The sequence below is a fragment of the Triturus cristatus genome, chromosome 8 (assembly GCF_964204655.1).
Source record: "Triturus cristatus chromosome 8, aTriCri1.1, whole genome shotgun sequence".
Lineage (NCBI taxonomy): Eukaryota > Metazoa > Chordata > Amphibia > Caudata > Salamandridae > Triturus > Triturus cristatus.
This window is the reverse complement of record NC_140591.1, coordinates 1,136,423,677-1,136,437,536: the sequence shown is the minus strand read 5'-3', so window position 1 is coordinate 1,136,437,536 and position 13,860 is coordinate 1,136,423,677. Positions and strand designations below refer to the sequence as shown.

The following is a 13,860-nucleotide window of genomic DNA, read 5'->3' as shown; positions in this document are numbered from 1 at the left end:
CCTGCTTAATAAATAAATGAACTCCTATCTATGTCGATAAGTAACTCCTACAATCTGATGTACCATTCACATTTTGCAATGGGGTTCTTTCTCATCAAGAGCACAAGGAGTGGTATGGACGGAGCTTGCCAGCATGAAGAGTAAGGGATGGAACCATGAAAAATTACACTCCCACAATCTATCACACACGGGCTTCAAACACTAGGTGAGAAAAGATCACTGAAGAGGAATAAACGTTATACTTTGTCAGCAGCATCAGAAGAGGCAACCAAACAACTGTGGGAAATACTTAACATATGCATACATTCCAACTTGAGTGCTTATTTTAAAAAGTCCATGTACTACAAAAGAACACTTTGGAAACTACCTTTGTTTCGTTCAATATAAAACAAAAAAAACTATTGAGGACATGAACAATGAAATGCAGTTTATCCTGTTCACTTCCCATTCCACACACCATTCATTCGGCCCTAAATGGACTCTTTATTGTACTCTTTCAGTCTCTAGGAGGATGTAAATTGAGATGAGGAAGCTAGCACACAATTCAAAACATCAAACATAGTGGTGGAGCCTGCTTCATGAATCAAATATTGTTCCAACTATTTGGCTCTACCTTGAAAACCTCATCAATGCATCCCTAATAAGGTGGTAGTCCGGATTGTTTCAAACATGCTCCTTCAAAAGGTAACAATAGGCAGCCCAAAAGTCCTGGTCAAATGCAACCCATTTCAAATTTTATAACCTAAACAAAATCGTGGATAAAAAGTCATTATACAGTTTCAGGAACTTGCGGAACAACAATACGTGGATCACTATAACGGCCAATCAGGATTCAGACCCATGAGAGAGATGAAAACTTCAGTAACATTCATGAGTGAGAATCTTTTCACCCTAGACAAAGACCGTAACGAAGGACTGATTCTACTGGACCTATAGGCAGCATGTATATTATAGATAGACCACGGAATGAAGGTATAAACAACAGAGTAGGCCTGAATCGCAGATACATCCTTACGCTGGATAATATTGTTCCTCTGCAATGGAAGTCAACAAAACAACTGTGCGTTCATTAAGTTCACAAGTAGTAATGTTTCATGAGGTGTGCCTTGCGTTCACCCTCATTACTGAGTGCCACATCTACTACTAAGAGAAATGAAAAAAACAGCATTACAGATTTTTTTAGGAAATGTCTGTCTGTAGAACTTTAACACCAAGAATTAAATTCTACCACTTGTGGACAAGCGAGGGATACAATCCGATTTGCCTGGCGTTCAGCACTATTTACATCCTCGATCTAAGCCCAAAAAGTGAGGGGTCCACTATCATTGCTTTGGAAGGTTCTAGAATTCACCCTAGCAGAGTTAAAAGGGTACAAAGGGGTGCTAACAAGGTCAACTGTAATTGTGAAATTAGCTCACCCAAAAGTAACTGAGAGATCAGAATTACAAATGAGACAATATTGGTCCGTCACCGTAAGAAAAGGGAAAGCATGGAACCTGCCTAAAAAGCACACCATTGGATACCAGTGAATGCCACCATGAAACTTACATTTCTATGTACCACGTTTAAAATATTTTGGGAAAATGTCATAGAACAGGTGCAAAAATAGACTATGCACCGTACTCCAACACAAATGGATGTCCAGTCAACACAACAACCATCTGCAGACCAAAGTTCAAAAGGATAAAACACAGAGGTGTATCCTTGGTTGTGCAAGACCAAAAGCATTAGACACAGTTGCCGGCCGGTTATGAGGGCACAGATATATATTTAGGAATCTGCATAATAAGTGTTCAATCATTAACTGAAAGCTGAAATCCAAAGACACAGTAACTAAGGCCATTGTCAGATGCCTGGATTCACCAACAGCCATCAGCTGTGCCTCCTGTTCAACCAAGGTCCCCTCAACACCAAACCTGCTATCAACATTTATTTTTACTAGCAGATTAATGGGCAGCAAGATTTCTGCAGGTCATTGGGTATTTGTTGCACTTGGCCCAGAAAAGTAAAATCAGTTTGTCTAGTGTACTTTTACACTAAACTGAGAAAAATCCTAATGTTAAGACTTTCGGTATTCACAGAAGGCATTTAGGAGTCCTAAAGTTAGGAGTCCTAACTTTACTACTCCTAAACTGAGAAAAATCCTAATTTTAAGACTTTCGGTATTCACAGAAGGCATTCAGGAGTCCTAAAGTTAGGACTCCTAACTTCTGTGAATACCGAAATGAGTAAGTGCCTTCTGTGAATACCAAAATGAGTAAGTGCCTTCTGTGAATACCAAAATGGTAGTAAGTTTAGGATTTTGTGTTAAGTTAGTTCTGTGAATCGGGCCCAATGTCTGAAAGGTAATGGGCACAACCAGGTCATTGACGTGAATACATTTTAGGTTCTTATGAAGTTGATCCTCTGAGGCACACTCTCCAGTGCACAGGCCATTTCTTCTTGCTGATTGGTAATGGGGTGCATTATCAGCAGTCTATACAACGAGGGTGCACATCAGTGGCAAACCAGGCCTGTGCACCCTGTGCTCAAATTCAGGCCCCATAGTCTCATTTTATGCCATTTCTGCAAGGATAGGATCAGTAGGCATTAGGTGGGCAGAGAACAGGACAAAACCTAAAGGCATCCAATTACACCAGTACCCATCACACCTACTTGAATAATTCACTGCAGGAAATGATTTCTATTGGCAGTTACTCATCTGAATTTACAGTGAACAATAATTTTTAATGTAAGAATATTAAAATAGTACCATTTCACATGCTTCAGTACTATTTCTATTTCTATGAACTCTGCCTTATACATTTCAACGCTTGTTTTGCAATACTGTGTGTGTCGCATTTACATGAGGGGTTTCAGTATTAGTTTTTCACACATGAACATACTTTGTGGACCTTCTTCGGTGCAGGGCTCCTTTCTTCTTACTTTGACCCATTGCAGTTTACAAGTTCAATTTCTGTTTATTTGCTTTTCATTTAGGTCAAAACACCTACATATTTTCCAGGAAATTTACTATTTTGCTTTCTTTTATTTGTTTCCCCATGCGTCATCATCAGTTATATTTATACAGTGCACGGCTACCTTCAACTGTGGTGTCCCGGCGCTAGCAGTGGCAGCAGCAAAAAGATAAAAAAGGGAAGGGGTGGGGGGAGGACTAAGGTAGGTGGAAAAGCCAGGTTTTCAATGCCTTCCTGAACGTAGGTTCTGACTCAGCCTTCCGTAGGTGGTCAGGTTGCGAGTTCCAGAGAGAGGCTGTTCTCACTGAGAAAGCTCGACTGCCAATCCTGGCTTTTGCAAAGCAAGGAATCCGGAGCAATACCTGGTTATTCGATCCTAAAGCCCTGGTCTGGTGCTTTTCTGGAGTCTCTGCCTCAAGTATCCTGGGCCAATATTTCTTGTTGCTCTGTAAGCAAAGGACAGTGCTTTGAACTCTATTCTATTCTCCTTTTGACTGGCAGCCAATGAAGGCTGCGCAGATGGGGGGTAATGTGGTGGCGGAGAGGTACATTTCTAATGAGCCTAGCCACAGCGTTTTGTATAGTTTGCAATTTCTTAATCAAATAAGCTGGGAGACCCAGGTACAGGCTGTTAGTATAACCAAGCTCAGACGTAACTAATGCGTTAATCACCGTTTTCCGGCAATCCATAGGCAGGAGATGAAGGACTCACCGCAAGGCTTTCAGTTTCCAGAAACAATATGAGTAAACTTGGCATATCTGGGCCTTGCCTGAGAGGTTGGAATCGAATATAAACCCCAGATTTCTAGCTGAAGCAACAGAGAGTGGATTGTGGAGGAGAAGGTTGGTTGAAAAACAATACCTCTGTTTTATCGGTGTTTAATTTCAAGCAACTGTCTGTCATCCAAGTAGAAATGCTGTTCAAACAGTGCTTGAAATTATCGAATGCTGCCTCAGCGTGATCTTTAAAAGAAAACACCAGCTGAGTGTCATCAGCATATGAGACCACTCTCACTTCACATTGCTGGACCAGCTATGCAAGGGGGGTAAGATAAACATTAAAAAGAGTCAGGCTCAAAGCAGAACCCTGGGGAACTCCGAGCGGCCTAAAAGCGGAGAAATGGGGCAATGAAATACTTGCTGGGACCGGGCATAGAGAAATGAGCAGAACCAGGCTAAGGTGGTTCCCGTCACACCCAGGCATTCCAGTCTCTCCAGCAGAATCCAATGAGATACTGTATCAAAAGCCATGGACAAGTCCAGCAGCACAAGCATGGCACAGCTGCCTTGGTCTAAGGTTTCACATATGGTTTCCGACACCTCTAGCAGGGCAGTTTCTGTGATATAGCCTGATCTAAAGCCAGACTGAGAGTCATCGAGATAGTTGTTAGCCTCCAGGAAGTCAGAAGCTGCCTTTGAACTTCCTTCTCAAGGATTTTGGCTGGTGCTGGCAGGAGAGAGATAGGCCTAAAGTACTTAAGTTCAGCCGGATCCGTGTCCTCTTTCATGAGGATTGGAAGGACGTATGCCTTTTTCCAAGTGGAGGGATAGCTTCCCATTATCAAAGACAAATTCCAGATGGGGTTTAATTGAGGGTGAAGCCAAGGGGCCAGCAGCTTGAAAAATCTAGCTGGGCAAGGGTCAAGGGGCGAGCCAGATTTAATTTTATGTAGTTTAAGAAGGGATGCTTCCGGGCAGAATGGGCAAAATTCAGACCATACATTGGAGTGGTCGAGTGAGGGTAACGTCATGGAAGGAGACCCCGTCAATGTGAAAGAGGAGTAAATAGCCTGATCTTTCTCCTAGAAGAAGCTAGATAAATGTTCACATAGGGTGGCAGAAGGAGCAATCGTACTCTTCACATCTTGTGGCTTAATGAAGCCCTGAAAAATCTTAAAAACTTCTTTGACAGAGTTATGGGAAGATTTAATTTGATTGGCAATGTAGTCCCTGATTGTATTACGTTTCAGCCCATTAAATGTTTTTACCACTGCTTTGTAGGCACACTTGGCCTCTGAATTGTAGGTTTTCCGCCAGGCATGCTCAAGCTTCTTACATAAGCTTTTTTCCAAGCGGAGTGCTGTAGTAAACCAAGGGGCAGAGGGCGGATTCCTAGCCAGTTTCATAGTCTTAATAGGCGCAACCTTATTGAGGCCTGAGGTAACCCAACAATTGAAAACAGATGCATCGTTACAGGGGTTTCCCATGAGTTGAGGAGGGGCATTCTGTAATACTGGACCCATAGACTCAGGAGAGCCTTCCTCCAATTTCTCCTTTCCTCATACGTAGACAGGGTATTATTGTTTCAGAAAGCGTTAGTCAAACTGAAAGGGACTAGTCGGTGGTCCGTCCAGGTTAGAGGAATACGGACTTCTACTTTCAGTGTAGAATTGTTTGAAAAAATTAGATCCAGCATGTGGCCAGCCACGTGGGTGGGTGTGTATACCAATTGCATCAAGTTTAACCCCTTGAGTGTATCAGCCAGCTGAGAGGCCAAGGGACAGTTGTCATTGTCCATGTGGACATTGAAGACACCGAGGACTATAAAGTTGGCGTGCCTCAGTGAGAGATCTGCGATAATGTTACACAACTCCAGTAAATAGGCCGATACCGAATCAGTGGGTCTATATACCAATAATCCCGCAATGGAGGATGTGGGGGAAGTTTTGATGCACAAGGACAGTGCCTCAATCAAGCCAGATCTCTCAATTCTCTTGCACGAGATCTCCCAACCTTCTCTCACGATAACAGCAAGCCCGCCCCAAATCTATTGCCGGCCCGGTTAACCGTAGATATCTTAAAACCCTCCAGAATAGCCAGTAGTATGTCTGGGTTGGTGCTTTCTCTTAACCATGCATGTGGTAACAAACTTGTGGTTTGGCCAGCGGTTCATGTTTTCAAGCATCTGAAAACAAATTCTGAGAGCTCAAGCTTGCTCTATAAACACAGTTAGCACTAGCACACATAGACAAATGACAGGATCGCAACAGTTCAAACACAGAACTGTTGACTGCTGGAATTATACCCTAATACACTGCCGAATTCCAGGGTGTGACTGACTACTTGAGTCAATACCAGGGACTTACTTGGCGATGCACTTTATGACATTCCAATTCTTGCAGTGTGCAACTTGCCATGGTTCAGAAAATATAGTACCATTCAATTGGGTAACCACAACAGGTGTTACTTCAAGCTGTTAGAAATAACAAAATTGTGGTACGAAAAATATATATATATATATATTTTATTTTTTTAACCACTGATGTCACTTAAGTATTGAGCATAACGTCTAGACTGAGCACTATAGTTGCTGGGCATTTTTATTCCTGAAACCTTGTGGTGCAAGACATGAAGCTTCTTGACAAAGAGCAACAGCCAAACAGGCCTCCCATACACAATTTTAAAAACATGAGAATGAAAGTGGTTAAACAAGAATAAACCCTAGCATGACATTTATGGAAATCAAGTTTGACAAAATAAGAATTGTGGGAAAATTGGACCATGCACATAGGAACATTCATGTTGTAAGAAACTAGGTTACTGGTTGAGTGGGCAAATTCCTACTCAAGCAGCATTCACAACCTTAATCAGGATGAAGTCAGAAGCACACCCCAAATTAACCTGTGGTTAACCCTCTGGTAGCTTGGTACAGAACAGTCAGGATTAACTTAGAGTAATGTATTTGTGCAAAATTCCAAAGAGTAATAATGTAAAAACACAACACAAGAAAAATTCCCAAAAAATTGAGTAAAGTTGAATAAATAAAACAAGACAAAATGCCAATCAGTAGAAACGGAGATATGGAGTTTTCAACATTTAAGTGAAAATGGAGCCAAAAGAGCACAACTGTTGTTATCTGGTCACCCCAGACAGGGACAAAGTCACAACTTCAGGCCAACCGCGATGGAGTATGGGCTGGCTAGAGGGACCTAGCTTTGCCCACTGAACAAGAGTACCTTATACCCCAGTTGCGAAGAGTTGCGTAGTCCCGTATCAATGATGTGTCACGCAGCCAAGGTGATACAAGCTCCTATTCAATGATGATTACGCAGTGTTGATTCCGAGGTGCTGCAAGGCTTTGATGTTAGGGCCTGTGTAGTCATCAAGGAGGCTGTCGACAAAGGGGCTTTCATTATGGAGTTCTGTGTTGAAGATGCATCACGCACCGGCTGGATCTGAAGAAGCTGTGAGGCTTGCAATCCGGAGTCCTGTGTCATCGTCGTCATCATCATGGCTGCTGTCGACGAGAGACTGGCGATGTGAGGGCCTGCATCAGGGAGGCCTTGCGCAGCGGTGGTTCCCGATGGAGCTGCGTGCTGCATTGCAAAGTATTTGCATCAGGAAAGCTCATCCAGCACAGGTGATGCTTTGGTTCCAGTCAGGGCTGCACAGCAAAGGAGATGCACCAGTTCTGCTGGATCCACTAGTGGGCTGGCAGAGCACCTTAGTCCCACTTCCAAGGGTCCAAGACTAAGGTGGCACCACTTGGCTAGGTAGGACTCACAAATGACAGAATCTAGGTGCTGGGTTCAAGGTTGTTAGAGCCCTCTGTCCCTGAGGCCCTAGTCAGGAGGCCAGCCAACTAGACATTGGAGTCACTCTGGGGTCCTGGATTCAACAGATGGAGGCCCAGTCCTTCTCATCCAGGCAAGAGAGCAGCAGGCAGCATGTCAGTAGTCTTTCAGGTAGCAGTCCAGAGGTGTACTGTAGAGTTGGGGTCTGAGGTCCAATATTTATGCCTGGTGCCCACTTTGAAGTTGAGGAAGCTTTTAGAAGTTTCCAACCCCATGAGGTGTCAGGCATTCCCTACCTCCCGGTCCTGGCCTCAGCATGTCTGGGGTCACAAGAGAATAGTGACAATCCCTTTGTGAGACTACTCAGGCAGTGCCTTTGTGTTGTGTAAGTAGGTGACAGCTCCTCCCCCTCGTTAACTCAGAGTGGCCCATCCTGCCAACAATTATCTTCCCTGTGTCTCACTGTCTAGGAGCAATACACAAGGACCAACTGCCAGTTACACCTAGTCATGTGACCCACGAACAGGCTGTAGGTGCCAAATTGTTAGGACCAGAAAATGGGAACTTTCTAAAAGTCACATAAATACTAAGTGTCCACAAGGGATTAGTTGACATATTTACAATGCCATGAATAGACATCCGGAACAATTAACATAGCAGTTTCAATATTTGCCAAAGAATGAATCCGTTGTTGGCAATAGTATTTATGTGATTTTTAATACCCAAGTCCACATGGGAAGATTGGGTTGCCCTAGTATGGTTAATTTGCTAAAACTGGACTTTTCAGAACTGTGATTAAAAATCTGACTTCACCATTAAAGATGAATTACATTTTTTTTACAACAAACTCGACTTTTCTACAAGTTGCCAATTGGAAATAACAACTTATTAAATGTAATAAGATATCTCCAATGTTATTCTATGGGAGAGGTAGGCCTTGCAGTAGTGAAAAACGACACTAGAAGATTTTCACTACCAGGACATGTAAAACTTAAAAGTATACGTGCTACTTTTTAAATACACTGCACTCTGCCCTCTGGGGTGTACAGGGAATACCCTAGGGGTAACATATGTATTAAAAAGATAGGTTTAGGCCTAGCAAAAAGGTTATTTTCCTAGATCGAAATGGCAGTTTAAAAACTGCACATATAGGCTGCAATGCCAGGCCTGAGACATGTCTGAAGGGCTACTTAAGTGTGTAGGACAACCAGAGCTGCTGACCCACAAGTAATATTCAATTTACAGGCCCTGGGTACATGTAGTACCACTTTAATAGGGATGTACAAGTAAACAAAATGTGCCAATTGGGTGTAAGCTAATTCTACCTTGTTTCAAGGAGGGAAGACAATCACTTTAGCACTGGTTAGCAACGGTAACATGCGCAGAGTCCTAATGCCAGCAAAAACAAAGGTAGCAAAAGAGGAGGGTTGAAGGCAAAACGTCAGGGCAGAACCATGCCAAGGATGCCAGGTCTAACACGTCCTAACTAGTGTTCAATGAAAGTAAGTCATCTTTTAATAGGTAATATTTTCCCAAAACACAACAGAGGGAAGTGGTTCATAACTTATCAGCCTGGACGTGTTCTAACAGGCGAGTGCCAAAACTCCCTTTATTATTGCAACCACACGAAAGACATAATTTTTAAGGACTTTAATGATTTGACAGCATAAACGTACAAGTGTAGAGAGTGGTCTTATGGTGATATCAGCTCAAGAATATAGTTGGTGCATTAATATTCTTGATTTGAATTAAATACATTATAAATACCTTTTTAGATCAGGGACTTTGCTGAATATCTATTCTGTGGTCAAGAAGTTTGAAAACCGTGAACTAGCAAACTAGGACAGCGACAAGCTACTCTCAATCTCTTCTTCTTGGGACGCAAGTGTTGGCTACCTAAATGCAATGCTTATGTTTGGTATTCTAGGAGTCAATGCTGAGGCTAAGAATTAATCAGCATAAACTGAACAGATCTTTAAGTGACCGCGATGGCAGGTTAAGCAAGGGCAAGAGGAATGTTTGAGTTGTAATGCTGAGGCAACAGGCGCCGCTGGTGCAAATGAGTCACCAGAAACATAGAAACAAGGAAGACCTTCAGTTTTTACAAGGTGCCAATCTTGGACATTTTGCAACATGAACATGTTCATAGAACAAAGCTTAGAAAATTGACTAGTTAGCGAAAAATACAACACACCTTGAGTGATTGAGATCTGTGTGCATTGGTACAACCATGTACTCACCTGCCTTGAATAGAGAAGAACATAGCAGGGCTATGCAGACTGCGACCAGAAATGCCATTGTAACCTTATCCTGCAAAGAAATCAAACAAATAAGATTGGAGGTCTGAAATGGTTCATTTTTACATTTTCTGACAAATTTCTGAGATAATGTATTTTCACTTCCACTCACAGACATATCAATGGACTAATTCTGCCATAAAACTGAATTGGAATTTAGGTAATTATTATTAACTGCACGTATTATAAACCTATTATCGTATTTATAAAAAGAAGACATACCACAAGAAGTAATTTACAAGAATTAAAATCATGTTAGTCACTGCCATTTTCAAAACATTAAAATTTATGATAAAAGAATAGGTGTTTAATGAAATTTTTAATTACCCTGTCACACACATATTTGAATGATCATGTTAGAGTAATGACACTCCCAATCATCCTATTTTACACATTTTATTTACAAAGTATTTTTCAAAAACTCCCTGATTCATGACATTGCAAATAAATGTTATCACTACTGTTCAAGCGTCTTTAAAGTCGTCAATAAACAATGTCTAAAGATTACGGTCCTCCTCACAGGTGCCGGCGTTTGGGCAGATATTTATTTCCCCCAATGAACTCAGACCCCACTGGATCAAAATTCACCAGATGCAATAAAAAGCTCCCAATTATGTTTTATCCCCGATAATGAGGAATTACATGCTGGTTATAGTGATTACTATACAAATATTTACTGGGCATTTTTAGCCCATGACGAATTTCAGCAAGTTTTACCTGTCAAAATGTATCTGGTAAAACTGCAGAATTATGGTGTTAGCACCCAAATCCATAATTCCGGTATGTGTAGACACCAGCAGTATTTTATCTGACCAGGCTTCGCAGCTAAACAAAAGTTTGTCTAATTTATGGCCCCAGCAGTATTTTGAGATAACGCTCTTTATTAAATGTTTAACTGTACTGAACAGTGAAGTACTTTTTTTTCCATGCAGGCATATTTAACCAGCAAGGCCCAATGATGCACCTCCAAAAAAAGGTGTAAAGATAGTCTTAATCACTAACCTATGCTTATTTAAATAAGCACTGGCAAAGCCAATAGGCCAGAACTTGGCACCATGCAATTTTGTTTTCTGTATGTATTTATTTTTTTGCAAACAGTTGAAATATGCAAAGAAAAAAATTACAAATGCTTAAAGTATAAAAATAAAGGACTGGACCAGCAGCAAAGGTACTCCAGTGCTTTGCCTGACTAAAGTGGTGGTCCCTACTTGGACAGGGTGCATACCTCTGCCAACTATAGACCCCATTTATAACAGTCACTTTATGCATCTTGGCGCTATTCCTATTTATACTCCACAATAAAAAAAAAATTGTATCTCCAGTTCCCGTGTTGGATGTTTGTCGTTTTGATGTCATGTGGTCTATTAAATTTTACTACATTTTTCCTACTTCAACTTGGGATGTTTATTGTTTTGCATTTTGAATTATAACTGTTTTGGTACTGCATGAACAGTTTAGATATTGCCCTACGTTAATCCTGTTTGCTCTGTGCCGTAAAGGTTTAGCTACCACTAGCCTTCAATGAAGAACTTGACTAAATGAACAATCATTCAGCCCAATCAGTAAATTTGCCCAAGTTAGAAACCTGGTCAGATTTACAAGATGAAAGCACAACTGCAATAAAAAGATATTCTTCACTTAGCTATCTGCCACCCGCAATGATAGTACTGGAACACGCTTCCACACACCCTAATATTTTAAATATTTCGGTTTTTATAATGCGCATGATTCACCCCAAAGGGATATCTCAGCGCAGCAGGAACAAAGACGTCGACAGTGGCCTAGGATACCATAATAATTCATTTATTAGTAATTTCATAAAATTGTGATGGGCAGTACATTCTCGTACATGTAGGGGAAGTTTGTTCCAAAGTCGGTGTGCTAGAAATGTAAATGCTAGGCCTCTTGAGCGGGATTTCTTGATGTGAGGTATAGTAAGTAGTTATTTGTTCGTAGATCTTAGAAACCTTATTGCTCGATAGGGAATACGTTTTTCCATCAAGTATCTGGGTCCCTTGCCATTGAGCGCTTTATGCACTAGGCAGCGGAGTTTGAAAGTGATTCAGTTCCTCATCGGCAGCCATTATAGTGCACTCAGTAAAGGAGCCGGGCAGACCTTGCCGATAGATTGTGAATTAGGCAAGCCACTGTATTCTGAACCACCTGGAGTTTTTCCAGGAGAGATTCATTGATCGTGGCCAGAAGTTGCATTGCCCTCGTCCAGATGACTAATCATCAGTGCCTGGACGAGGGTCTTGCGCATTGCAAGTGGGAGCATTGGAAAAACTCTTCGTAGTAGCCTCATAAAATGAAAGCAGGTGCCAGTGGTAGGCATCACCTGACCTTTCATAGTTAGGCTTAAGGCTGGCCAGCTGCAATATTTTGAACTAGTTTGCACATAAATGCATCATGACAATAAATAAAAATGCCAACACATATAATATATGGATACGAAGGTCAAAAGAGACCAGGATGGCATTTGCTAGCACATGCTTACTATCAAATAAGCTGGTCACTGTTAAACTGAGAAAGCTTGAATTCTTTTATAACTAAACCTTGAAAGAAAACCTGAAAGAAGCTGAGGGGCAGACATTAATCAGTGAATCAGAGAAGCATTTCTGAGCTTCCTACATGAGTCAGATGTTTGAGAAGTGGTCATGATCAGTGACACCAGGTCAAGAGACCGAGAGCCCCAGCTGCTAACTTCCTATTGCCAAGATATATCACCTTTAAAATAAATGAAAATCCTTAATACTCTCTTAAGTGCAGACAATGTCATATTTGGCAACATTGAAGTAAAATTCCTTCAAGACCTGGCCTGGGGGGGGGGGGGGGGGTGTGGTCTGGCCACGTAGGAAGATGGCCTCCTAACTGTGAGGATCTGCTCTGGGTCGGCACTCAAATGGATTGAACATCTATTTGCAGGTGTCTAAGGATGTTATTTTGGCATTTCTGAGTAATCGGAACATTGAAGCTGTCAGCTGTGAAAATTCCGTCCTGCTAGACCATCTCTAACTGGCTTTTCTGAGGTGTGGATACATTGTGGCTTGCCGGGCCTAGCAGAATCCTAGGCTCCCCGGCTCCCCCGGTGCTTGTGTAACTTGAACTCCTGATGACGTCACTGCTAATTGGGCTGTGACTCCAAAGACACCGGCTGGAGACAACATTCCCGGTCAAAAACATTTTTTCTTTATGAGGTAAACCGGCCATTTTAATAATCATCTATAACTGAAGTGTTGTATTCTGAGGAAAAAACAATGTCACAATTCCCTTTTATTATACAAGACTGCTCATACAACATTTTTAAGCAATAGTGCTCCTCTCATTTTATTAAGTTGACTTTTTAAGCATTTTTCCTCAGTTCCTTTTCAAGCAAGAAACATTGTTTCAATACACTTCTGCCGGGCCCAGCAGTAATTTATGTTCTCTGGGTTAAGGTTAAGCTTTTTTCAACTGCTTCAATGAAATAAGAAACATTGCTTCAACACAGGGCTGCCGGCCCAGTAATAATTTATGTTCCCTGGAGCATGTGTGACTTGTATTCCTCCTGACTCCTCTGCTAAATGGACTAAGAATGGAACAATGTGAACCTGGATATAAGAAACAATTTTTATTTATGAAAAAAGGCAGCTTTACTTTTTGCTAAAAGTAATCGGTGTACAGACATGTGTTAAAAAAGGAAGTGAGTTGATAGCACATTATATTCACTACTTACCTGCTAATTGGGCTACAAGTGTTGCAGGCGTCAGTCCGGATGTAATATTCCCAGTCTCATATTTTATATATGATGAATGACGACTCCACTTGAGGCTTAACATAATCAAAGTGCAGAACTGCGCCATCTGCATTTTTTCTCTCACATGAGGATTGTTACTGAAAGAAAGTGAGGGAAATCATTGTTGCAGTGATTTTTCCAGCATTCCCTGAAAGGTTTAATGCTGTCTGCATGTACATCAATATGCTTGGGCTATTCATATAGCGCAAACTCCTCATTTTTTTTTCTCCTCACAACATAAGTCTTTACAATATTCCATTTAGACATATGTCTATCAGCTTAAGAGCTCATTTTTGTTGGTCATGCTTTTCATGCTC

General features: G+C 41.5%; 1 protein-coding gene across 1 annotated transcript in view; it reads right to left on the bottom strand.

Annotated features, from left to right (window-relative positions):
* The window catches only part of LOC146805510 (interleukin-1 receptor type 1-like), a 383,185-nt gene extending 369,570 nt beyond the window's left edge, over nucleotides 1–13,615 (bottom strand). The window contains exons 1-2 of the mRNA XM_085620511.1: nucleotides 13,484–13,615; nucleotides 9,712–9,781 (exon numbers count right to left, since the gene is read on the bottom strand). Of these exons, the coding sequence (XP_085476637.1) occupies nucleotides 9,712–9,769 (58 nt within the window). The 5' untranslated portion in view covers nucleotides 9,770–9,781; nucleotides 13,484–13,615. The remainder of the gene's footprint in view (nucleotides 1–9,711; nucleotides 9,782–13,483) is intronic.
* Nucleotides 13,616–13,860: the final 245 nt, after the last annotated feature.